This window comes from Chiloscyllium plagiosum, unplaced genomic scaffold (assembly GCF_037043375.1).
Source record: "Chiloscyllium plagiosum isolate Xiang-an unplaced genomic scaffold, Cpla_swu_hap1 HiC_scaffold_46, whole genome shotgun sequence".
Classification (NCBI taxonomy): domain Eukaryota; kingdom Metazoa; phylum Chordata; class Chondrichthyes; order Orectolobiformes; family Hemiscylliidae; genus Chiloscyllium; species Chiloscyllium plagiosum.
This window is the reverse complement of record NW_028270184.1, coordinates 731650-758851: the sequence shown is the minus strand read 5'-3', so window position 1 is coordinate 758851 and position 27202 is coordinate 731650. Positions and strand designations below refer to the sequence as shown.

General features: G+C 47.3%; 1 protein-coding gene across 1 annotated transcript; it reads left to right on the top strand.

Moving 5' to 3' along the window:
• On the top strand, positions 1-26289 carry LOC122543970 (zinc finger translocation-associated protein-like). Its single transcript, XM_087983687.1, has 5 exons — positions 1-263; positions 1224-1649; positions 17493-18209; positions 20861-21583; positions 23812-26289. The coding sequence occupies exons 1-5, from the start codon at positions 119-121 to the stop codon at positions 24270-24272; spliced, it is 2472 nt and encodes an 823-aa protein (XP_087839813.1). The 5' UTR covers positions 1-118; the 3' UTR covers positions 24273-26289.
• The last annotated feature ends 913 nt before the right edge of the window (positions 26290-27202 follow it).

The window sequence follows — 27202 nt, the reverse complement described above, 5'->3', positions numbered from 1 at the left end:
TGTTTGCACCAGGGTCAGGAGCAGTTTTGGGTTAGGAGAGGGTGGAAACAGCAGGCTCCTAGCTCTCTCTTTCCTCTCTGTATCTCTGGTGGTGCTGCTGACCACCCTCCCTCTCAGCATGGAGTACAAACTCAGGATGCCGAAAATGGAGCTTGATGCAGCAGAGGGGCCCCCAGGTTTGATAAAGCGCAGCCCGGAGCTGCAGCTGGCTGCCTCACAGCAAGTCTCTGCAGTCATGGTTAAAGGGGAGAGCCCTGCACCAGGTAAGACTGGGGAAGGGGAAGCTCAGTCCTGAGCGATCGCAGACAGAGAAGCGGAGGGGGTTTCCCTCTAGGATTCCCCTCCCCGCTCCAGAACCCAGACAAAGGCCAGTTGTCGTATGAGAGAGGTCGGAGATTGCGGCACACAGCTCCATCTGACGGATTTGACCAGAACTGGTCAAGGATGGCCCTAGCCAGCAGGATACAGAGGGACAGGAACGCTCTGACTCTCTCTCATACACACAGTGCCTGCCAATACAGGCCTGTACCACCAAGAGCCACATCCCCATTAGTTATTCCCAATCCCTGCCCACCGTCACGACAACCCGTGTCTCTCTCTCTGTCCCTCGCCTTTCCTCCTGAAATATGAGCTGCTAACTCCACAGCTTGAACCAGATGAGGCCTGTGATCAATGCACATTCACCCTCTCAATTATACAGAGACTAGCAATGTCTCATTAACTGGATGGGGACAGTGTATAGGAGCTTTTCTCTGGCTCTAACTCCATGCTGTCCTTGTCCTAGGAGTGTTTAATGGGCACAGTGCAGGGGCAACTTTATTGTGTAAATAAACCCTGTGCCTACCCTGTCCTGGGAGTGTTTGGTGGGAACAGTGCAGAGGGAGCTTCATTCTGTAAATAAACCCTGTGCTGTTCTTGCCCTGGCAATGTTTGATGGGGACAGTATAGAGGGAACTTTATTCTGTATCTAACCCTGTGCTGTCTATGTCCTGGGAGTGCTGACACTACAGAGGAAGTGCTTGAGGGAGAAGGAAGGGGGAAAGTTTGAGGGTACAGTACCAATAGAATATTGATACAAGGTCACGGGTTTGAGTGGAAATAGGTGTCTTCTCACACACGCCAACAGAGCTGCTGCAGATGTCCAGCATTCTGTTTGACGGGAGAATGCTGAGGGCCCTGTTCAGATTGCAAATGATGATATTGTGCTACCTTCCTTGCTGTAGGATATGAAGCCTTTCCAAATTGCCAAGCTTCCGATGTCTCTGGAGCCACCGTTGAAACTGCATCACTGACTCCAGCAGAACCCAGGGAGCTAATGAAATGGCAGAAACGCAGGAGCCGGCATCCTGGCAGGGACCACCGGAGATACTACCAGGAACACTGGAAGATGGAGTACCTGATGGACTATGACTGCCTGCGACATGGCCTAGTCTGCATGGTGTGTGGCAGTGCCCTGGCCACCCTCAAACTCAGTACTATCAAGCGACACATCCTCCAGAAACACCAGGATACTATGCTCCTGACTCGTGCTGAGAAGGAGGTTGTCATTGCAACCTGGGTTGAGCACCTCCTGAGTCACAGTCACCACCAGGAGAAGTCTGATATGCTAGGAGCTGAGGCTAGAACAGTGCAGATCAATCCTGCCCCAGGTATGTATCAAACTATTCAATCCAGGAGACCTATAATCCCAGCAACTCTTGTTTCTGTTGTTGCTCGCTCTCCAACCTGCCTTCTCAGCCTGGGAACTTGAGATGGCCATTTAAACCCTCGGGTTGCTTCTTTTCAATTCAACAGTGCCTAATCAGTTTCTTCTTCACAATCTCCCACCACTTATATGGTCACCATGTATTTGTTACAGATGCAGTATGGGTGCCTTACATCCCAAGGACTGAAGCAATTCAAGAATGCCACCTCTTTACCAGGGCACTTCAGGATGGGCAGTAAATGCTGGTACATCCGTTGATGCCCACATTCCATGAATGAATTTTGAAATTATACAAACGGCCCATTAGCTTGTGTTTCTACTCCACTCAAGCCTCCTCTTCATCTCCCCTCACCTGATCCTTTTATTCCTTCGATTGGATTTATTAATGACTGTCTTCTCTTGATGGCCCCTAGTTCTGGTCTTCTGTACTAAGAGAAATCTCTTCTCCATGTTGACCCTGTCCCATCTATTAACAACATAAAGGTCTTGTCACAACTCTGGGTAAATTAAAATTTTGTAAGTAAATATGCAAAATCCCCAAACCACCTGATTTTCAGACCTAGGTTGATAGAAAGCAGAGATCAGGTTCCTGTATTTAATAAGATTATTTATTAGAAATAATTAGATTTGAGCTGGAGGTAAACAATTAAACTAAATCCAACAACCTTTTTACAAATTGAAACGGAATCATTTACAAACTCCACCCCCCCCCCCCCCCAGTCACCCTGTCTTTCTCACAAACACAGATAGTCACACACACAAAAAAAAATCACAAGCAGAGGGAAACTGATCAAAATGTTGAGTTGGTTCTTGCTGATCTGAAGGTTTCTCTTCAATGCTTCCATTTATTCCAAGTACTTCCATTTATTCGCCAGAGGTACAGAGTGGCTGTTTCTCTGAATTCTGATTCAAAATCACAATTTGCAGCATTTGCTGAAGGGAAAGAGCAGCTTTTTTTTCAGATTTATAGTGGCTTAATGCAGGGAACTGAGTTTTTTGGCTGCTGCAGACCTGCTGATTTCTCTCCTGACCTGACTAGCTTCTCTTGATATTCAGTTACTTGACAGCCAATGATTTGGAGATGCTGGTGTTGGACTCGGGTGTATAAAGTTTAAAATCACACACACCAGGTTATAGTCCAGCAGGTTTAATTGGAAGTACTAGCTTTCAGAGTGCTGCTGCTCCTTCATCAGGTGGTTGTGGAATATAAGATTGTGAGACACAGAATTTATAGCAAAAGTTTACAGTAATATCACACTGTAAATTTTTGCTATAAATACTGTGTTTTACAATTTCATACAATTTCTTAGATGATAGGTTGAGACTATATTAATCTGAGTTCAGAGGAATGAGAAGTGACCTTATTGAAACATATAAGATTCCTAGAGGAATAAAATAAAACAATGAACTGCAAATGAAGAAGATCTGAAACAAAATCAGAAACTGCTGGACAAACTCAACAGATCTGCCACTATATATGGAGGGAAAGCATAGTTAATGTTTTAAGTCCAGTGACCCTTCAGAACCATTCTGAAGAAGGTTAACTGAAGTCAATGCTCCACAGATGCTGCAAGAAATGTTGAATTTCTCGAATATTCTTTGGGTCTTGACAGAGTAGATGCAGAGAGGTTGCTTCCCCATGTAGAGGAGTCTAGGACCAGAAGGCTTAATCTCAGAGTAAAGCATAGCCATTTAAGACAGAGGTAAGGAAGAATGAGGATAGTGAATCTGGAATCTTATTACTGCAGAGGACTGTAGTACTTGGGTCCTTAAGTACAGAATATGGAATATCCCTTTATTGTCACATGTACTCCATTGTAGGAGTACAGGGAAAAGTGCTTACAATGTCTGCTTTCTTATGACAACCACTTAGGTACAATTCTTGGATACAACACAGGAATAAAAGTAATTGCATTGTTTACAGAGTTGAAAATAAATTTTAAAATAGAACATCATTAAAGGGTTGACATTGCAGAAAGGTAGGAAATTTCAAATACACATTAGTGTAGCAGCTCTGTGCGGGACCTCTGCATGTGGTCTGACCGCCAGATCCCAATCTAGCAGCCATCCCCCCTCTGCTCCAAGCTCGTCTGCTCAGTGCAGCGCTGAACTGCTCCAAGGTAAGTGCCAGCACTGCCTCCCCACACACCAATCTCCATCCAAGACACGTGCCTGTGCGCTCTTCTGGGGCTTGCAATCCACATGCTGTAACAGGGCACGCTGCTCTGTGGACTTGCTGCTGGCACTATTTACCTCCAGTGCTAAATGGAGAGAAGAAAAACTGAGGAGCTCCGGCAGGACTGTCCTTCTCTGCTGTCACCTTGGGGTTCAAGGCTAAGATATATTTCTTTTTATCAGTGAGGGAATCAAAGGTTAGATAGAAGGCAGAAAAGTGGAGTTGAGGAATTTCAGATCACCTATGGTTTTATTGAATGCCAAATGACCGAGTTCTGCTACTACACCTTATGGAAAAGACAAATCCTCAAACAGTGAATGGAAGACTGAGAAGCAGTGTATCCTCAATCTTGAGTCATCAGAAAAGAGTCAGCAGGAATCAAAAGGATCTGAAAGGAACAACTCATTGATCTCCATGATCTATACTGGTGCCAAAAATGTGCTCCACTAACTTTCCTTTCCTACCCATAATACCTGTGTCTCGTCCCTATGTATCGGTCTGTACATGGAAATTTTAAGAAGGGGTACAGAGCAAGTTATAGTTAACAGTTTATTTCTTTTTTGCCATTGGTTAAAAACAATTTATTTGCAGTGAAGTTATTTACTAGTCAAAGGGAGGAAAGAAAATTTTGGTGTATATATTATTTCAACCTGAATTGGACAATTCAGTAGCTTCATTCATTTTGACAACTCTTGGAATAGTGGGACTTGATTTTCAGTGCACTATTATCGTTGAGTCATGAAACTATCCATGTCTCTTTCTCCACCTGTCTAGTGTCTTTCTTGTTCATCTCTGTGGGTCTAAATCCCCCTCTGTGAGGCTGTTTCTTTTGTGTGTCTTACATTACCGCTGCCTGTGTGTATTTGGTTGCTGAGTTTCTTGTTCTCTATAATATTTTTATCTGTGCATATCTCTTACCATGTATATTTCTCATTCTCTATCTGCCTGTCTATATCTCAGGGGTGTCAAGCTCTTGATGGGCCAAATGGCTGGCTTCCACATTGTAGGGATTCTACGTGCACTAGGGTCTCTCTCTTTTGTGAGTTTGACTCTGTGCCTGTCTCATTTACTGCGTTTTTTTTGTTTATAGGATGTGATGATGGTGCCCAGGCCAGCATTTATTGCCCATCCCTAATTACCCAGAGGGCAGTTAAGAGTCAACCAAACTGAATAAGGAATAAGAAAATTCCTTCCTTAAAGGACTTAATTTTTAAAATAGAATCCCTATAGTGTGGGAACAGGTCGTTCGGTCCATCAAGTCTGCGCCGATCTTCCGAAGAACCCTGTAACCCCACACTTCTAGTGGTTAATTCACCTAGCATGCTAAATTACCCATAGTGTCTAGGGGTTTGCATGACCAATCCATGTAACTTGGTGAAAATGAGTTCTGCAGATGCTGGAAAGGCACAACAGGTCAGGCAGCATATGTGGCGCGGCAAAAGCAATGTTGCAGGCAAAAGCCTGATAGAGTCATAGAGATGGACAGCATGGAAACAGACCCTTTGATCCAACCCGTCCATGCCGACCAGATATCCCAACCCAATCTAGTCCCACCTGCCAGCACCCGCCCCATATCGCTCCAAACCCTTCCTATTCATATACCTATCCAAATGCCTCTTAAATGTTGCAATTGTACCAGCCTCCACCACATCCTCTGGCAGCTCATTCCATACACATACCATCCTCTGCGTGAAAAAGTTGCCACTTAGGACAATTTTATATATTTCCCCTCTCACCCTAAACCTATGCCCTCTAGTTATGGACTCCCCGACTCTAAGGAAACGGCTTTGTCCATTTATCCTATCCATGCTCCTCATAATTTTGTAAACCTCTATAAGGTCACCCCTCAGCCTCTGACGCTCCAGGGAAAACAGCCCCAGCCTGTTCAGCCTCTCCCTGTAGCTTAGATCCTCCAACCCTGGCAACATCCTTGTAAATCTTTTCTGAACCCTTTCAAGTTTCACAACATCTTTCCGTTAGGAAGGAGACCAGAATTGCACGCAATATTCCAACAGTGGCCTAACCAATATCCTGTACAGCCGCAACATGACCTCCCAACTCCTGTACCCAATACTCTGACCAATAAAGGAAAGCATACCAAACGCCTTCTTCACTATCCTATCTACCTGCGACTCCACTTTCAAGGAGCTATAAACCTGCACTCCAAGGTCTCTTTGTTCAGCAACACTCCCTAGGACCTTACCATTAAGTGTATAAGTCCTGCTAAGATTTGCTTTCCTAAAAATGCAGCACCTCGCATTTATCTGAATTAAACTCCATCTGCCACTCCTCAGCCCATTGGCCCATCTGGTCCAGATCCTGTTGTAATCTGAAGTAACCCTCTTCACTGTCCACTACACCTCCAATTTTGGTGTAATCTGCAAACTTACTAACTGTACCTCTTATGCTCACATCCAAATCATTTATGTAAATGTCAAAAAGTAGAGGGGCGAGCACCGATCCTTGTGGCACTCCACTGGTCACAGGCCTGTAGTCTGAAAAACAACCCTCCACCACCACCCTCTGTCTTTTACCTTTGAGCCAGTTCTGTAACCAAATGGCTAGTTCTCCCTGTATTCCATGAGATATAACCTTGCTGACCAGTGTCCCATGTGGAACCTGGTCGAATGCCTTACTGAAGTCCATATAGATCACATCTACTGCTCTGCCCTCATCAATCTTTTTTGTTACTTCAAAAAACTCAATCAAGTTTGTGAGACATGATTTCCCACGCACAAAGCCATGTTGACTATCCCGAATCAGTCCTTGCCTTTCCAAATACATGTACATCCTGCCCCTCAGGATTCCCTCCAACAACTTGCCCACCACCGAAGTCAGGCTTACCGGTCTATAGTTCCCTGGCTTGTCTTTACCGCCCTTCTTAAACAGTGGCACCACGTTTGCCAACTTCCAGTCTTCCGGCACCTCACCTGTGACTATCGATGATACAAATATCTCAGCAAGAGGCCCAGCAATCACTTCTCTAGCTTCCCACAGAGTTCTCGGGTACACTTGATTAGGTCCTGGGGATTTATCTACTTTTAACCGTTTCAAGACATCCAGCACTTCCTCCTCTGTAATCTGGACATTTTGCAAGATGTCACCATCTATTTCCCTACAGTCTATATCTTCCATATCCTTTTCCACAGTAAATACTGATGCAAAGTATTAATTTAGTATCTCCCCCATTTTCTGTGGCTCCACACAAAGGCTGCCTTGCTGATCTTTGTGGTGCCCTATTCTCTCCCTAGTTACCTTTTTGTCCTTAATATATTTGTATAAACCCTTTGGATTTTCCGTAATTCTATTTGCCAAAGCTATCTCTTGTCCCCTTTTTGCCCTCCTGATTTCCCTCTTAAGTATACTCCTACTTTCTTTGTAGTCTTCTAAGGATTCACTCGATCTATCCTGTCTGTACCTGACATATGCTTCCTTCTTTTTCTTAACCAAACTCTCAATTTCTTTAGTCATCCAGCATTCCCTATACCTACCAGCCTTCCCTTTCACCCTGACAGGAATATACTTTCGCTGGGCTCTCGTTATCTCATTTCTGAAGGCTTCCCACTTTCCAGCCGTCCTTTTACCTGCAAACATCTGCCTCCAATCAGCTTTCGAAAGTTCTTGCCTAATACTGTCAAAATTGGCCTTTCTCCAATTTAGAACTTCAACTTTTAGACCTGGTCTATCCTTTTCCATCACTATTTTAAAACAAATAGAATTATGGTCGCTGGCCCCAAAGTGCTCCCCCACTGACACCTCAGTCACCTGCCCTGCCTTATTTCCCAAGAGTAGGTCAAGTTTTGCACCTTCTCTAGTAGGTACATCCACATACTGAATCAGAAAATTGTCTTGCACACACTTAAGAAATTCCTCTCCATCTAAACCTTTAACACAATGGCAATCTCAGTCAATGCTTGGAAAGTTAAAATCCCCTACCATAACTACCCTATTATTCTTACAGATAGCTGAGATCTCCTTACAAGTTTGTTGATGAAGGGCTTTTGCTCAAAACGTTGATTTTCCTGCTTCTCAGATGCTGCCTCACCTGCTGTGCCTTTCCAGCACCATAATCCATGTGACTTGCACATCTTTGGACCGTGGGAGGAAACCCACACAGACATGGGAAGAACCTGTAAACTCCACACAGACAGTTGCCCGAGGGTGGAATCTAACCCAGGTCCCTGGTTCTGTGAGGAGCAGTATTAACCACTGAACCGCTGTGCCACCCAGAGGCAGATCTAGTCATCCAGATCTTTATATTACACCAATCATCAATGGTTACATGGTCACCATTTTTTTTTATATTGGATTCAAATTTCACCATCTGGTATGATTGGATATGAACCTGTGTCCCCAAGACCTTAACCTGGGGTTTTGGATACTAGTCCAGTGACATTATCGTTACAGTACAGCCTCACTGTATTTTTTTTTAATCTGTATGCTTTTCTATTTGTGTCTGTCTCATTATCTATGACATTTGCATCTCTATATGTGTATGTCTGTATCTGCAATTGGGTCTATCTAAGTGTGTGTGTCTCTCTCTGCGCTCGTGTCTCCTTCTATCTACTTAAGTCTCTGTATCTGCCTCTGTGTATGTTTCTCTCATCTGTTTGTATTTTTTCTCTCCACACAAATATCTCTTTCTTTGTGTCTCATTCCTTCTTTCCAAGTGGGTTTCACACTGTCTTTGTGTGTACATGTCTTTTACTTTCTCTTCATGTGTCTCACTGTCTCCCTTTAGTCTCATTAACCCAGAGTCGCTACAAATGTTAAGATTTAATGAAAGTACCAAAAATCTTCGTTTGCTTGAATGACTGCTGCCCATGATCAAAGCAAACCAAACCAGGTTTTCTCAGCAATAAAACTTCCACTGATTGCAATTTTCTTAACTTTAACAAGAACAGTGAAAGTATTCTAATTTATATACCTTAAATTTTAGCCCTTTTAAAAATTCACATGAGCACACAGGAAAAAATAGTAGTCAGTAGAACATAGTTCTCTATCACCAGTCCAAGTCACAAAACCAAATAGTTGGTTTCACAATCCTTTTCCTTTCTTTGATGATGTCCTGATGTTATCTGCACAATGATGATTAGTCTCAAGTTCACTGGTTGCTTGGTTGGACTCAGGGTGTTTCTTCTTGTTTTCAGGTTTTAGAACATTTTTTCAGCATCTCCAAATGTAGTTTCTCTTCTTTTAACAGAAAATTAGAGAGAGCAACTTTAAGGAGAAAGGGGATAGATTTATGTAGGTAAATTTACAAGATCCGTGTTGCATAAATTTATGCAGCTAACTTCTAGAGGTCTTTTTGCTTCTCTATTTCACTCCCTTCATAGGATTTGTGTTGAATTGAGATCTGACCAATCTGAGTTGGTTTATACTGAATTCTTCTGAACCCACAACAAATAGTGCCCATTTATCTGGCTTTAATGTCCACAAAAAAGAAAATTATCTCTCATGCATTTGTCAGCTTCACTTCTTATTTTTTTCTTAAGCCAGTGTGGATACAATGTGCCAAATGGCTGCTGCTTACAACATAACACTTCATGGAATCCCTACTCTGTGGAATGAGACCATTTAGTCCATCTCATCTGCACCACTCTCCAAACAGCATCCCACCTAAAGCTGGGATTGATCCTGGGTCATTGGTGCTGTGAGGCAGCAGTGCTAACCATTGCTGTCCCAGTTATGTGAAGCTGCAACCAACTCCTTATACATTCTCCCCCCTTTTTAAGTTGGTGGATTGACCATGATAAATTGCCCCAAAGTATCCAAGGGAGTTGCAGGGCAGGTGTATCAGCTATGGAGGTTTCTATTCAGAGAATAGCCTTTGAAGAGCTTTGAACCCTTTGAAAGGTCAGTGTAGACTAGATGGGACAAATGGCCCCCTCTTTCTGGAGGGATTCTACATCTATGATGAAGGTTCAAAATATTTTATCATTGTTATTTGGAATTTTGGATTCTCAAATGGACACAGCCATGTATAGCCGTATTAAAAGTAAAGTTCTGTGGATGCCTGAAATCTGAAATAAAAACAAAGTGCTAGCGAAACTCATGAGATCTGACAGGCTCTGTAGATATAGAAACAGAGTTAACCATTCAAATTCAATATCATACTGTACTTGAAATGTTAACTCTTTCTATAGATGTTGCCAGACCTGTTGAGTTTCTACTTTTATGTTTTTAAAAAATTCATGTATAGCTTTGTTCGGTTTGTATTTCTATATTAGTGTAGGCTATGGTGGAAGAAGCTTGTTTCATTTATGAGTTCTGAGAGTGGTGGATGGCTGGACTGCTGGCTTATGATACAGAATGATGCCAATAGTGAGGGTTCAATTCCTACACCTGCTGAGGTTACCACAAAGACTACCTTAGCCTCTCTCCTCGCCCAAGGTGCAGTGACCCTCCGGATAAACCACCACCAGTCAGTTCTCTCTAATCAGAGGTGGACTTTGGTATCTTTATCATTTTTATTGGATGTCTGGATAATATATTTAAAGACATTTAGAATACCCCACTCTCTTTCTATATTAGTTTAAAGCCTCCCAAATAGCACAAGCAAATCTCCCCATCAGGATATTGGTCCCTCTCCAGTTCATGTATAACCCAACCCTCTTGTGCAGGTCACTTCTGTATAAGAGAAAAGGCAATTTAAAAAAAAAAGGTAAATAGTTCAGTGATTCAGGAGGGAAAAGAAAACGAGGAAGTGGGGGGGGATCTGTCACCTAACAGTCAGTCAATAAGTGATTACATTGTTCAACTTTCCTTTGAGTTATACAGTAGAACCCCCGTATCTGCAGATTTGGTTTCTGGGTTTCAGTTATCCGCAGTACACCGTGGCCTGAAAATATTACATGGCACATTCCAGAAAAAATTCCAGGGGGCTTCTGGGGAAGTAGGTTTCCCATTTAAATGATAGGGTTTGCTACCATTTGTGGTTTCAGGCATCTGTGGTAGGTCTTGGAACGTATCATCCACAGATACAGGGGGGACACCTGTATGTTTAAAAACCCAGTTCATTCTCTGCGGCAAGCAGCCCAAACTTCAACTTTTCCAGTTTGTTTCCAAAAGCTGCCTACTTTTTACCATAAAATGACTTTGGAGAAACAGCTGAGCAAAGCTTCCAAGCAGATAAGAGATGGGGAGTTACTGCTTTCATTACTTAAAAAAAAAACTTGCTTTGAGAGAATTGGGGACCTATATGCTAAGAGTTACCGAACAACCTATGCTGGTCTTCAGGTTCTGCTCTGCAAGTCACTGAATCAATGTAAAGAAGACACCACTGAAGCTGTCCAACTCTCTCCTGAAATCCTATTTTCAGTAAAAGTTTCTGGGAAAAAAACCGGAAGAACTGCAAATGCTGTAAATCAGAAATAAAAACAGAAGTTGCTGAAAGAGCTTAGGTCTTTCGGCATCTGTGAAGAGAAATCAAAGTTAATGTTTCAGGAACGGTGACCTTTCCTCAGAACTGATGGTATCTAGGAAAATATGATTGGTTTATATGCAGACGATAGGGTGGGGGGAGCACATAAAGAGTAAATGATAGGGATATAGCCCAAAGAGAGAGGAGAACAGTTGGACAGACAAAATAATTGATAATGATCTGACTGGTACGGTAAATAGCTGTTAATGGAGACTGTTCGTGGCTAACAATAGGTAGGATGTAATGGCAGACAAGGGCTGGTATATGTGGTAGGGGGCTAGGACATGGGGAAGTTCAGGCCCTAAAATTATTGAACTCCAAATTGAGTCTGGAGGGCTGCAGGGTTCCCAAGTGGAAGATAAGCTGTTGTTCTTCCAGCCTGCACTAAGCTTTGCTGGAGCACTACAACAAGCCTGAGACAGATGTTAGCCAGGGAGAAGGGTCATGTGGTAAAGAGGCAAGCAACTAGGAGCTCAGGGTCTTTTTTGCAGAAAGAACGTAGATATTCTGTGAAGCAGTCACCCAGTCTATGCTTCGTTTCCCCAGTGTAGAGGAAACCACATTGTGAACAGCGAATGCAATAGACTAGATTGTGAGAAATGCGGGTAAAGTGCTGCTTCACCTGGAAGGTATGTTTGGGCCCTTGAATACTGAGGAGGGAAAAGGTAAATGGGCAGGTGTTACACCTTTTGGCAGTTGCAGGGGTAGGTGCCGTGGGGCTGTGGTTGCTGGGAGTGAACAGGGAACAGTCCCTGCAGAAGGCAGACAAGAGAGGAGAGGGGAGGAGATGTTTCTAGGAACCTGTTGGTAGTATGCAAATATCAGTACTTTTGTATACCTGGTAAAACCCGAACGAGTGGTCCCTGATCATTTTCTTGCAACTTGAGTCCAAGTTAACTCGAAACAGAGTTCAAAATACCAACAGATCAGCCATGATCTTATTAAATGACTGGGCAGGCTGGAAGAATGGAACAACCTACTTCTGATACTGATTTTGAAGTTTTTATGTTTGTAGAACTGTGAATCTACCATCAATTTACAGCTGTTAATAATTCAGCTTCATTGATAAGAAATTTAGTGGATGTAAAAAATCATTATATTTTACTCTTTTCCTTCCAGACTGTACTCCCCTGGCATGGTCTATCCCCTTCTGTTTCTTTTTAAAACCATTACCTCTGAAGAGACTTGTCTTTTTCTGTTGTGTATATCTGTATGTGGCATTGAGGATCCACAGCTTTAATTCAGATTGTAGCTTAGATGTTAATTTGTTTTTCCCACTGAGAGTCATAGATGTACAGCATGGAAACAGACCTCTCGGTCCAAGTCGAACATGCGAACCAGATATCCTTTCCTAATCTAGTCCTGTTTGCCAACATTTGGCCCATATCCCTCTAACCTTTCCTATTCATATACTCATCCAGATTAAATGCCTTTTAAATGTTGTCATTATACCAGCCTCCACCACTTGCTCTGGCAGCTCATTCCATATACGCACCATCCTCTGAGAGAAAAAGTTGCTCCTTAGGTCCCTTTTATATCTTTCTCCTCTCACCCTAATCCTATGCCCTCTAGTCTGCACTCCTCCACCCCAGGGAAAATACTTTGTCTGTTTATCATATTCATGGCCCTCATGATTTCATAAACCTATATAAGATCACTCCTCAGCCTCTGACGGTCCAGTGAAAATAGCCCCAGCCTATTCAGCCTCTCCCTATAGCTCAAATCCTACAATCCTGGCAACATCCTTGTAAATCTTTTCTGAATCCTTTCAAGTTTCATAACATCCTCCCAATAGAAGGGAGCCAGAATTGCATGCTACAGTCCAAAAGTGGCCCAACCAGTGTCCCGTACAGCTGCAACATGACCTCCTAACACCTATACTCAATACTCTGACCAATAAAGAAGAGCATACCAAGTGCCTTATTCATAATCTTAACTACCTGTGACCAGTTTCATGGAACTATGAACCTGCACTCTAAGCTCTCTTTGTTCAGCAACACTCCCTAGGAACTTACCATTAAGTGCATAAGTCTGGCTAAGATTTGCTTTTCCAAAATGCAGCACCTCACATTTATCTAAATTAAACTCCATCTGCTACTCCTCAGCCCATTGACCTGTCTGATCAAGATCCTGTTGTACTCTGAGGTAACCTTCTTTGCTATCCACTACACCTCCAATTTTGGTGTCATCTGCAAACGTACTAACTATACCAACTATGTTAACATCCAAATAATTTATATAAATGACGAAATATAATAGACCCAGCACCAATCCTTGAGGCACTCCACTGGTCACAGGCTTCCAGTCTGAAAGGCAACTCTTCACCACCCTCTGTCTTCTACCTTCAAGCCAGTTCTGGTTTTAATAAGGTTTGTTCATAATGAACAGATGATTTAAAGTTATTAAAGAAGTCTCATGTTTGTTTCTTTCATTTTCTTTAGTTGTACTAAAGAGAAACAATTGGACATTTTGTTAATTGATACTACACGTTTTTATACTAATGTATAATTAGTGGAATAGTGGGACTTGAGTATCCATACATTCATCCCATGGTTGATGTTGAGAGTATTGGGCATTTCTCTGTTGTGTATGATAAACTGTATTTCAGGCTGGGCCAATAACTTCCTCCTGCGTCGTAACAGATTCTGTAAAAAACAAACAATGCTCATTTCGGACGCCAGTGAGACATAATGGGCTGAAGGGTCTCTTTCCAAGCTTTACGTGAAGGTTACGAGCTGTTGCCTCATGAAACGAAAATCACATGATTAATTTATTTTCAAGGAAGTCTCAGAGTGGAGAACCAGATGTGTTGTTTTTGAACTTCTGGAAAAAATTCAAAGTACCTCAAAAGGTCAAGTCATAAAATAAAAGCCATTGGTGTTGGACATAGTATATTATTGTGGATAAAGAATTGGCTAATCATAGAGTCATACAACACGGAAACAGACCCTTTGGTCCAACCAGTACATGCCAACTATAATACCAAACTAAACTAGTCCCACCTACCTGCACCTGGCCCATATCCCTCCAAACCTTTCCTATTCGTATACTTACCCAAGTATCTTTTAAATGTTGTAATTGTAACCACATCACCACTTCCTCAGGACGTTTATTCCACACATGAAGCACCCTGTTTGGAACAATTGCCCTTCATGTCTTTTTTAAATCTCTCTCCTCCCATCTTAAAAATGTGCCTCCTATTCTTGAAATCGCCCATCCTAGGGAAAAGACAACTACCATTAACTCTATCTACAAGGCAGACCAACCTTTTAAATACAGCACTGTATGAGATGTCCCTATAACACATGGGGGAAATGAGGGCAGTTCAGGAAGGCAGCGCACCATCTTCTGAATGGCACAGAGATAGGCAGATAATTCTGACCTAGCTGCAATAGACAGAAATGAATAAAAACAAGATCACCTGGTCATTTCCCTGCATTTGTTCCTTGTGGGATCTTTCTATCTTTCCTCTGGCTTTGAAAGTAATCGGTTTCCCATTTGAGTGTGGCTGTTCAGCATTGCAGCACATTACTACTTTGATCACAGAGCAAACGAGAATTTATTGCCCTCGAGAGTTTTAAACCACTAGCAACACAAGTGGACAAGAAACAGTGAGTGAGGAAAAGAGGTTCTTTTTAAGATTTGCAATCTGTAACCAGTGGGGTTCCACAGGGATCAGTGCTGGGATTGCAAATGTTTACTATATATTGGACACAAAGTTGGCAACTGGAGTATAGGATGTGTGCAAAGATGTGTTGTTGTTTCTTTTGAAATGGGAGAACAAAAGAACATTATTATTTAAATGGAGAGAAACTGCAGCATATAGGATCTTGAGGTAATCAGAGCTGAAAATGTGTTGCTGGAAAAGCGCAGCAGGTCAGACAGCATCCAGGGAACAGGAGAATCGATGTTTCGGGCATAAGCCCTTCTTCAGGCATGAGGAAAGTGTGTCCAGCAGGCTAAGATAAAAGGTAGGGAGGAGGGACTTGGGGGAGGGGCGTTGGAATTGCGATAGGTGGAGCGAGGTCAAGGTGAGGGTGATAGGTCAGACTGGGGTGGGGGCGGAGAGGTCAGGAAGAAGATTGCAGGTTAGGAAGGCGGTGCTGAGTTCGAGGGATTTGACTGAGACAAGGTGGGGGGAGGGGAAATGAGGAAACTGGAGAAATCTAAGTTCATCCCTTGTGGTTGGAGGGTTCCCAGGCAGAAGATGAGGCGCTCTTCCTCCAACCGTCGTGTTGCCATGGTCTGGCAATAGAGAAGTCCAAGGACCTGCATGTCCTTGGTGGAGTGGGAGGGGGAGTTAAAGTGTTGGGCTACGGGGTGGTTGGTCCAGGTGTCCCAGAGGTGTTCTCGGAAACGTTCCGCAAGTAGGCGGCCTGTCTCCCCAATATAGAGGCGGCCACATCGGGTGCAGCGGATGCAATAGATGATGTGTGTGGAGGTGCAAGTGAATTTGTGGCGGATACGGAAGTGTCCCTTGGGGCCTTGGAGGGAAGTAAGGGGGGAGGTGTGGGCGCAAGTTTTGCATTTCTTGCGGTGGCAGGGGAAGGTGCCGGGAGTGGAGGTTGGGTTGGTGGGGGGTGTGGACCTGACGAGGGAGTCACGGAGGGAGTGGTCTTTTCGGAACGTTGATAGGGGAGGGGAGGGAAATATATCCTTGGTGGTGGGGTCCGTTTGGAGGTGGCGGAAATGACGGCGGATGATGCGTTGTACATGGAGGTCGGTGGGGTGGTAGGTGAGGACCAGTGGGGTTCTGTCCTGGTGACGGTTGGAGGGGCGGGGCTCAAGGGCAGAGGAGCGGGAAGTGGAAGAGATGCAGAGGAGGGTATCGTCGACTACGTCTGGTGGGAAATTGCGGTCCTTGAAGGAGTCCATCTGGGTTGTACGGTTTTGGAACTGGTCCTCCTGGGAGCAGATGCGGCGGAGACGAAGGAATTGGGAATATGGGATGGTGTTTTTACAGGGGGCAGGGTGGGAGGAGGTGTAGTCTAGATAGCTGTGGGAGTCGGTCGGTTTATAGTAGATGTCTGTGTCGATTCGGTCACCCGAGATAGAAATGGAAAGGTCTAGGAAGGGGAGGGAGGAGTCTGAGATGGTCCAGGTGAATTTGAGGTCGGGGCGGAAGGTGTTGGTAAAGTGGATGAACTGTTCAAACTCCTCGTGGGAGCACGAGGCAGCGCCGATACAGTAATCTTGAGGTAATCAGGAAGGCTAATGTTATTTCAAGGAGATTGGAGTGTAAGAGTAGGAAGTCTCACCACAACTGTCCAAGGTGCTGGTGAGACCACATCTGGAGTACTGACAGCAGTATTTATTTTCTTATTTAAGGAAACATATAATTTCATTGGAGGCTGTACAGAGAAGGTTCGCTAGACTGATCCCCAATATGGAGGAATTGTGTTATGAACAAAGGCTAACCTGTTGGGACTCTACCATTTAACCTGGAGCATTGGAGGTTGAGGTTTATAAAATCATGAAGGGTATGGATGGAGTGAATAGCCAAAGTCTTTTTCCCCAGCTTAGGAGAGTCTAAACCTAAGGGGCAATGTTTTCATGTAGAAGGTGATGCGTGTATGGAATGAGCTGCCAGAGGAAATGATGGAAGCTGGTACAATTGCAACATTTAAAAGGCATCTGGATGGGTATGTAAATAGGAAGGGCCTATTTATATACCCATGGGTATATAAATGGGCCAAATGCTGGCAAATGTGACTGGATTAATTTAGGATACCTAGTCCACATGGACCGAAGGGCCTGTTTTCATGCTGAGATCTTTACGACTCTACTCACTGGAGTTGAGAAGAATGAAAGGTGATCTTATAGAGACATCTGGGATTCCTAAGGATCTCGACAGAGTAAATGCTGAGCAGATGTTTCCCCTCATGGAAGAGTCAAGGAATAAATGAGCACCAACTGAAAACTGAGGTAAATGAGGAATTTATTTTCTCTCAAGAGTGTTGTGAATCTTTGAAACCCTTTGCCACAGAGCGCTGTGGGGGCAAAGTCCTTGTAAGGTTTCAATAAATAGATTCTGATCAGTCAGGGAATCAAGGAAAGTGGACATGAGGAATGGGATAACAGGCTCGAGGGGCAGAATGGCTTCCTATGGGGGTGGAGCCAGATTGAATTTTGGGGAAAAAAAATCAAGAGACGTCCAACGGATGTGCCATTTTTTTCCCCTCCCACAGGGATACCTCCGGCCGCGGATCAAAGGTCGGCTGAGGCCGCTCCGGGTAGGATGTCTCCGCCAAGGCCGGACCCGGCAAAGGGGGCGCTGAGCCGGCGGCCTGTGAGGCGGTACTACCAGGAGCGCTGGCGGACGGAGTACCTGATGGATTACGATGGCGTGCGACATGGCCTGGTGTGTATGGTGTGCGGCAGCGGCCTGGCCACTCTCAAGCTGAGCACCATAAAGCGGCACATCCTCCAAAGGCACCAGGCCTCACTCAGTCTGACTGCCCGTCAGCGACGCGTCGTAATGGCCACTTGGATGGATCGGCTCCTGCACCAAACACAGCCCCCCTTAACAGAAGCGGGACACCTAAGGCACCGCCTCCTCCCTCACACAGACCAATCAGCGGTCGATAACACGGCTCCCGCCGTTTCCCACCAATCGGGCCTCGAATTGCACGGGACCCGGTTTCCCGCTCTATCCCACGGCGACGGTCAGTTACCGCAGGTGCCAGGGGAGGGTACTATGCTGCAAGACCAATCAGTTCCAGGGAGGCCAACCTCTATGATGGACAGCGTCGTTGACCAATCGAGCGTCGACCAAGTGCGACAGGTGCCAGGAAATGTGTCACATCGATTCCATTCGGACTGCTGTATAGGGGAGGGGCGGCACGAGCGTCACCAATCAGAGACCAGTGACCGGCAGCCAGGGGTGGAGCCAGAGACACTGACAGGTACAGAGCAGCTCAACCAAGTCCTGAGGCCAACTCCCTCCGCGCGCACCCAACCGCCTGGTCCTGAGGCCAACTCCCTCCGCGCGCACCCAACCGCCAGGTCCTGAGGCCAACCACCTCCGCGCGCACCCAACCGCCAGGTCCTGAGGCCAACTCCCTCCGCGCGCACCAAACCGCCAGGTCCTGAGGCCAACTCCCTCCGCGCGCACCCAACCACCTGGTCCTGAGGCCAACTCCCTCCGCCAGGTCCTGAGGCCAACTCCCTCCGCGCGCACCCAACCGCCTGGTCCTGAGGCCAACTCCCTCCGCCAGGTCCTGAGGCCAACTCCATCCGCGCGCACCCAACCGCCTGGTCCTGAGGCCAACTCCCTCCGCGCGCACCCAACCGCCTGGTCCTGAGGCCAACTCCCTCCGCGCGCACCCAACCGCCTGGTCCTGAGGCCAACTCCCTCCGCCTGGTCCTGAGGCCAACTCCCTCCGCGCTCACCCAACCGCCTGGTCCTGAGGCCAACTCCCTCCGCGCGCACCCAACGGCCTGGTCCTGAGGCCAACTCCATCCGCGCGCACCCAACCGCCTGGTCCTGAGGCCAACTCCCTCCGCGCGCACCCAACCGCCAGGTCCTGAGGCCAACTCCCTTCGCGCGCACCCAACCGCCTGGTCCTGAGGCCAACTCCCTTCGCGCGCACCCAACCGCCAGGTCCTGAGGCCAACTCCCTCCGCGCGCACCCAACCGCCAGGTCCTGAGGCCAACTCCCTCCGCGCGCACCCAACCGCCAGGTCCTGAGGCCAACCACCTCCGCGCGCACCCAACCGCCAGGTCCTGAGGCTAACCACCTCCGCGCGTACCCAACCGCCAGGTCCTGAGGCCAACTCCCTCCGCGCGCACCCAACCGCCTGGTCCTGAGGCCAACTCCCTCCGCGCGCACCCAACCACCTGGTCCTGAGGCCAACTCCCTCTGCGCGCACCCAACCGCCTGGTCCTGAGGCCAACTCCCACCGCGCGCACCCAACCGCCAGGTCCTGAGGCCAACTCCCTCCGCGGGCACCCAACCGCCAGGTCCTGAGGCCAACTCCCTCCGCGCGCACCCAACCGCCAGGTCCTGAGGCCAACTCCCTCCGCGCGCACCCAACCGCCAGGTCCTGAGGCCAACTCCCTCCGCGCGCACCCAACCGCCAGGTCCTGAGGCCAACTCCCTCCGCGCGCACCCAACCGCCTGGTCCTGAGGCCAACTCCCTCCGCGCGCACCCAACCGCCAGGTCCTGAGGCCAACTCCCTCCGCGCGCACCCAACCGCCAGGTCCTGAGGCCAACTCCCTCCTCGCGCACCCAACTGCCAGGTCCTGAGGCCAACTCCCTCCGCGCGCACCCAACCGCCTGGTCCTGAGGCCAACTGCCTCCGGTCTCACCCAACCGCCTGGTCCTGAGGCCAACTCCCTCCGCGCGCACCCAACCGCCAGGTCCTGAGGCCAACTCCCTCCGCGCGCACCCAACCGCCTGGTCCTGAGGCCAACTCCCTCCGCGCGCACCCAACCGCCAGGTCCTGAGGCCAACTCCCTCCGCGCGCACCCAACCGCCAGGTCCTGAGGCCAACTCCCTCCGCGCGCACCCAACTGCCTGGTCCTGAGGCCAACTCCCTCCGCCTGGTCCTGAGGCCAACTCCCTCCGCGCGCACCCAACCGCCTGGTCCTGAGGCCAACTCCCTCCGCCTGGTCCTGAGGCCAACTCCCTCCGGTCTCACCCAACCGCCTGGTCCTGAGGCCAACTCCCTCCGCGCGCACCCAACCGCCAGGTCCTGAGGCCAACTCCCTCCGCGCGCACCCAACCGCCAGGTCCTGAGGCCAACTCCCTCCTCGCGCACCCAACTGCCAGGTCCTGAGGCCAACTCCCTCCGCGCGCACCCAACCGCCTGGTCCTGAGGCCAACTGCCTCCGGTCTCACCCAACCGCCTGGTCCTGAGGCCAACTCCCTCCGCGCGCACCCAACCGCCAGGTCCTGAGGCCAACTCCCTCCGCGCGCACCCAACCGCCTGGTCCTGAGGCCAACTCCCTCCGCGCGCACCCAACCGCCAGGTCCTGAGGCCAACTCCCTCCGCGCGCACCCAACCGCCAGGTCCTGAGGCCAACTCCCTCCGCGCGCACCCAACTGCCTGGTCCTGAGGCCAACTCCCTCCGCCTGGTCCTGAGGCCAACTCCCTCCGCGCGCACCCAACCGCCTGGTCCTGAGGCCAACTCCCTCCGCCTGGTCCTGAGGCCAACTCCCTCCGGTCTCACCCAACCGCCTGGTCCTGAGGCCAACTCCCTCCGCGCGCACCCAACCGCCAGGTCCTGAGGCCAACTCCCTCCGCGCGCACCCAACCGCCAGGTCCTGAGGCCAACTCCCTCCGCGCGCACCCAACCGCCTGGTCCTGAGGCCAACTCCCTCCGCCTGGTCCTGAGGCCAACTCCCTCCGCGCGCACCCAACCGCCTGGTCCTGAGGCCAACTCCCTCCGCGTGCACCCAACCGCCTGGTCCTGAGGCCAACTCCTTTTCCCCTCTCCCAGCCACATGGGTAATGCATTGGTGGGGGCTGCGGAGCCAACGTGTGGGTGAGGAGGAGCGAGTGTGTCACTATCTGCTGGTGAATTTGTTACGTTTTCCCTTGTTCCTGAAGGGACCGAAGTCCGTTTGGATCCTCTTCATGTTGGCTCAGTTGTCGAGGTGGTGGGTTTTCCTGTGTTGCTGGATCAATCACAACTCCCTGTTGATAATAACCGGGTGGTGCCACAGCACAACCCCCTGGCTCCGTTGCCCAGTAAAGGTATCCGTCGTTACTACCAGGAACGCTGGAGGTTTGAACACCTGATGGACTATGACTGGTGGCGGCATGGCCTAGTCTGCATGGTGTGTGGCAAATCCCTGGCTACTCTCACCCTCAGCACCATCAAACGACACATCCTCCAAAACCATCCGCACTCGCTGCACTTCAACCAGGCCGAGAAGGAGAACATTCTGGAAGCCTGGAATGAGAGGGCTTTGCAGCGCGACTGCACAGCGGTGCAACTGGTGATGCCCGGGACAGGTTCTAACTGGTCAGCCGGTAAGAAGCCACGCTGTCACTACCAAGAGCACTGGCGGTTCGAGTACCTGATGGACTATGACCAGTGGTGGCACACCCTCGTCTGCATGGTGTGTGGAAAATCGTTGGCTACTGTAGCCCTCTGCACCATCAAACGGCACATCCTTCAGAACCACCCGCACTCCCTTAACTTCAACCAGGCCGAGAGGAAGAACGTTCTGGATGTCTGGAAGAAAACTATATCTCTGCAGGAGAGTGCAGTGATCGAATCGCGGGAAGAGGAATTGTCAGCCCTTAGGATACAGTCTGCAGTTACAGGTAAAGTCATTGCTATCAGATCTCTTGACTATCAAAAGAGTTCACACACCTCCAATCTATAATTCTGAGGCAGTTATCCACAAGAAGTTTCTCCAAGGAAAACTGACCATATCAAAATGTCACGCTGTCATTACAGCTTCCTACATCTTGTAGCTGTGTAGACCCATCATCATGCAACTTCCATAAAACTATAAGAACTTGGAACAGGAGCAGGCTGTTCGGCCCCTCAAGCCTGCTCCGCCATTCAATAGACTCATGGCTGATCCAACATGTCTCATATCCAGAATAGCGCAAGAACAGGCTTGGGCCTGATAGAGAAATCGTCGGTTACCTACTGTAACAACTTGGTAAATTATACCAAGAAGGGGCTGGTGTTGAGAGTCAGCACTGAGCTCAATTGGATGTTGAGTCTCAAAGGAGAGGTGCATTAGAGGGGAGCGAGTACAGGGCAAGACATGACCCAGAGCCTGATTGACATGCATTAATGTTCTGGGTTCAGGTTTCCAAGTATATCCAGAGCAGTATCAGAGCCATGAGTGAATGTTGGTGTGTGTGATTTGATGACACATCACAGATGGCAATCATGGGGAAATCCTAGTTTACCCATTATTCTGTGTTCTCAGAACCTGATCCATCAATGGTTCCACTTCTAAACTCTCTTCATTGATTTCAATCCCTTTGTGACCTTCACACCCCTCCCCCAGCTGTCACCTCCAGTGCCTACAACTCTTCCTGTCTAACATCCTCCAATTCTGATCTTTTGAGTTTACCGCAAATCCCATTGCTCCATCCCTGGCAGTGTGTCATTGGATGTCTGTGGTCCTAAGCTCTGGAATCCACTCTATAACTGATGTCTTCATCCTGTGAAACGCTCCTTAAAACAGATTGCTCTGACCTCATTTCGTTGCAAGTCCCTGTTTCTTTCTTACATGGCTACTCTTCAAATGCAACCTGAATAACACTTCTGTGAAGTGTTCTGTGATGGATGGATGTTAGATCCACGTTGATGGATATTATCTACCAGGACTTAAAGACCTTTGACAAGGTACACACAGGAGGCTACTGAGTAAGATAAGGATCCATGGTGTTAGAGGCAAGGCGCTAGCATGGATAGAAGCTTGGCTCTCTGGCAGAGAGCAGAGTGGGAATAAAAGGGTCCTTCTCAGAATGGCAGCTGGTGACAAGTGGTGTTCCACAAGGGTCAGTGTTGGGACTACAACTTTTCACTTTATACATTAACGATCTAGATGAAGGCACTGAGAGCATTCTGGTTACGTTTGCAGATGATACAAAGATAGGTAGAGGGACAGGGAGCATTGAGGAGGCAGGAAGGCTGCAGAAGGATTTGGACAGGTTGGAAGACTGGGCAAGTGGCAGATGGGTACAGTGTGGGAAAGTGTGAGGTCATGCACTTTGGTAGGAAGAATAGAGGCATGGACTATTTTCTAAATGGGCAGAAATTCAGAAGTCTGAAGTGCAATGAGACTTGGGAGTTCTAGTCTTGGAGTCTCTCAAGGTAAACTTGTAGGTTGAGTCAGTAGTTAAGGCGGCAAATGCAATTATGACATTTATTTTGGGAGGACTTGAAGATAAAAGCAGGGATGTACTTGAGGCTCTGGTCAGACCACATTTGGAGTACAGTAAAACCTTGACTATCCCAACGAGATGGACGGGGACCATTTTTTTCAGATAATTGATCATTCCGATAAACAACCTGATCATAGACAAACAGTAATTTCTGAGTGCCGGTTATCCGAACATTTCTCGGGGTTATCTGGCAACGCACACCATCTAATTGAAACTTATAGAATACTGAATGTCCTGGACAGAGTAGATATTGGGAAAATGTTTCCATTGGCAAGAGAGATTAGGACCCAAGCATACAGCCTTAGAGTAAAGGGAAGACCTTTCAGAACGGATAGAAGGAGAAACTTCTTCAGCCAGAGATTGGTGAATCTATGTAATTCATTGCCACAGAAGGCATGGAGGCCAGATCTTTCATTATATTTAAGACTGCAATAGATAGGCTCTTGCGTGTCAAGGGGATCAAGGGTTATGGGGAAAAAGCAGGGGAATGGGGTTGAGAACCTTATCAGCCATGAATGAATGGCAGAGCAGACTCGATAGGTTGAATGGTCTAATTTCTGCTCCTACGTCTTATGGATGTTTTAGTGTGCTGTAGGTGGTATTAAAATGCAAATTGTTACTGTCCTGTTTTTGCATTGTAGAGGAAAATCCAGTCGTGGAGTTTGCAAAGGACGTGTCCCCAGGTTGGGGTGGGGAAACGAGCCCTGTGGAAATTGAAGTGTGCGTGGAGGAGCCAGATCTGAGCTTACCGGCACAGACAGTCAGGGGCCGGGGCCGAGGCCGAGGGAGGGACCATTGGAGGAACTATCAGGAGCGCTGGCGACTCGAGTACCTGATGGACTATGACCAGTGGCGACATGGCCTGGTCTGCATGGTGTGTGGCAGTGCCCTGGCCACCCTCAAGCTCAGTACCATCAAGAGGCACATTCTACAGAAACACCAGGACACCATGGATTACACACTGGCCGAGAAGGTGATGGTTGTGGATGAGTGGAACAAGAAAATCGCCACTGTTGCTAAGATGGACTTCTGGCAACTGTCCACCAGTAGGAACAGGAGTCCTCCCAGGAAACCAGGAGGAATGATCTGTGCCCAGCATTAATTTTTGACACCCATGCACACATCCTGTAGGGTCTGTGCAAATACAGGACTGGGGGAGGAGGCAGTTAACATTGGCTTTAATGCCTGACAGTATCACCCCTCCCAAAAGCTGTTTTCAGTTAAATGCTCACACCCACAACTAGCAGGAGTGGGGCAGGAGGTATCCATCAGGAAACACCCCAGGACCACCCTATTTTGCACCAATTCTGAGGTCAAGAGTGGCTGAAGGTAGCCTCTGTGCTCCAAGGAGAAAGTTTCAGCCACTCCTGCCCACCTGCTGCAGGTAGACTAAGGTGAGCTGTGGGAGGGATTGGGGCAGGGAGCTGGGACTGTCTGGGCTGCGACACCCCCTTCCCTTAACGGACGGCAGAGAGTCAAAAGATTTGAGAAACTGATTTCTCAGGGAGTGACTGGGACATGGGTCAAAGGGCCAAAAAAATAACCAGGAGCAAATATGTATATCACTTCATGGTGCCACCCTTGGATTGAAGAGTAAAACAAGTTGGTGTGCAACTACTTTTGAGTCTCTGGCGTGGATGATGTTACTCAGTCGAGTCAGCATGGAGCTAATTCAGAGAAAAGTACAACAAAATATAAGAGACCTAAGGGGCAACTTTTCCACACAGAGGGTGGTACAGGTATAGAATAAGCTGCCAGAGGAAGTGGTGGAGGCTGGTACAATTGCAACATTTAAGAGGCATTTGATGGGTATAAGAAAAGGAAGGGTTTGGAGGGATATGGGGCGGGTGCTTGCAGGTGGGACTAGATTGGATTAGCTATCCGGTTGGCTTGGATGGGTTGGACCGAAAAGTCTGTTTCCATGCTGTACATCTCTATGACTCCATGACTCTAAAAGGAACGGACCCTTCAGCCCACCAAGACTATGCCAACCCTTGATGACCTTTTAAACTAACTTTTGTCTCTATGCTATCCATATCCCTCTATTCCCTGCCTATTCATATATCTGTCAAGATACCACTTAAACATTGCTGTTGTACACGCCTTCACCTCCTGCTGTGGCAGCACTTTCCAGGTAGTTACCACCATATGTGTAAAAATAAAACTTGCCTTTCCCATCCCCTTTAAAGTTAACCCCTTTTACCTTAAACCTATCTTCCTAGTAATTGACATTGCTGCCTTGAGAAAAAAATTCTCCTCACTATCCATGCCTCTCAATTTTATTTTTAAGACTCTAGAATGGGGTAGGAAATGGTTAAACACTAGCAGTCACATCTGGATCCAGTCTTGTCCTCATACTACCAACACCTATTCCCCAACCAAACCCTGCAACATTTTGCTGCAAAGTTCTTGGGCTTGGCTAGGATACAGCACACCTGTGAATCTCACGTCAGTTGAATAGCTCACTTTGTTGCTGTGGGTGCAGTACAGAGCGGAGATGTGGTCTTATGTCATGATCCCCAACCCAAGGAGATCACACACCCAACAGAAATGGACCCTCGGTTGACTCTCACCCAACAAGAAGGCAATCAGCCCTTCAGAACACCCAATGGGGTCTGAACGTTCCTGCCTGTGACTTAGGATTCTGCCTGACTGCAGTGAACCATACATTTCCACTCCTTTATGACTTGTATACATCGAAAGTGAAGCGGCAGTGACCCATATTTAAAGCAATGTGTTGAAGGAGTGGAGTGGAGACAAGGAAAGATTTTTTTCCACCCAGATGGCAGTAAGGGTCTGGAATACCCAGTCTGGAAGGGAGAGTAAAGACAGAAACCATTGACTTATTGAGAAAGTATGAGGACCTGAACATTAAATATTCCCTGCAGCTCTACGGACCAAATGTTGGGAAGTGGGATTACCCTGGGTAGCTCGAATTTCAGCTGTAGAGTCAATTGACCAGTGGCCTCTCTCTATACTGTAAATTTATTATTCAAACAAATCTCAAAATTAAAATGTTAAAACATCCTTCTTGTTCATCACAACATTATGATTCCTACACTGTCCCCATCAAATATGGAGGAGAAAGTGAGGACTGCAGATGCTGGAGATCAGAGCTGAAAAATGTGTTGCTGGAAAAGCGCAGCAGGTCAGGCAGCATCCAAGGAGCAGGAGAATCGATGTTTCTGGCATAAGCCCTTCACCTCCATCAAATACACACAGAACAAGTACAGCACAGGGTTAGAAACAGAGTAAAGCTCTCTCTACTCCTTTAAACTTAAAGTCAAGCTACTTCCATACTGTCCCCAAACGTTCTCAGGATAGGGGCAGTGGTGTCTCTATTGATCTAAAAGTAAACAAAGTAAGGCTTTCTAGACACTGACCCTATCAAATATTCCCAGGACAGGGATAACACAGGGTTAAGTACAGAGTAAAGCTCTGTACTTAAAACCAAAAGATCTTTTAAACTGAAAGTAAAGCTCCCTCTACAGCGTCCCCATCAAAAACTCCTAGGGCCAGGACAATTTGGAGTTAGATACGGATCAAAGCTCCCTCCAGACAAGTCCCCATGACAAGGACAGTGCAGGATTGAACGGAATTCATGAACTGACAGGATCACTCTCCCTGACCATAAAGCCTAACTATTGACATAATGAGAGCCAATTTGAACAGGAAACAATGATGGACAGTTCAATCAGAGTTTCATTGCCATTAAGGCAAACCTCAGAAGTTGAATTGGAGTTTGTGGGAATTCTTTTGTTGGGCAGGATTTTTCCTGTGGCTTCCATGTTTCACTTGCTATAAAAGGTTTTGCAATGCACTTTTGGCCAAGCTGTTCCTGTACAGGTACAACGCTAGCATTTATCCCACATGGAAAATTGCCTAAGTATATCCTGTACACACAAAGCAAGACAAATCCAACTCGACCAGTCTACTCTTGATCATCAGTGTTGGAAGGTGTCATCAACAGTGCGATCAAGCAGCACTTGCTCAATAATAACCTGCTTAGTGATGCCCAGTTTGGGTTCCACC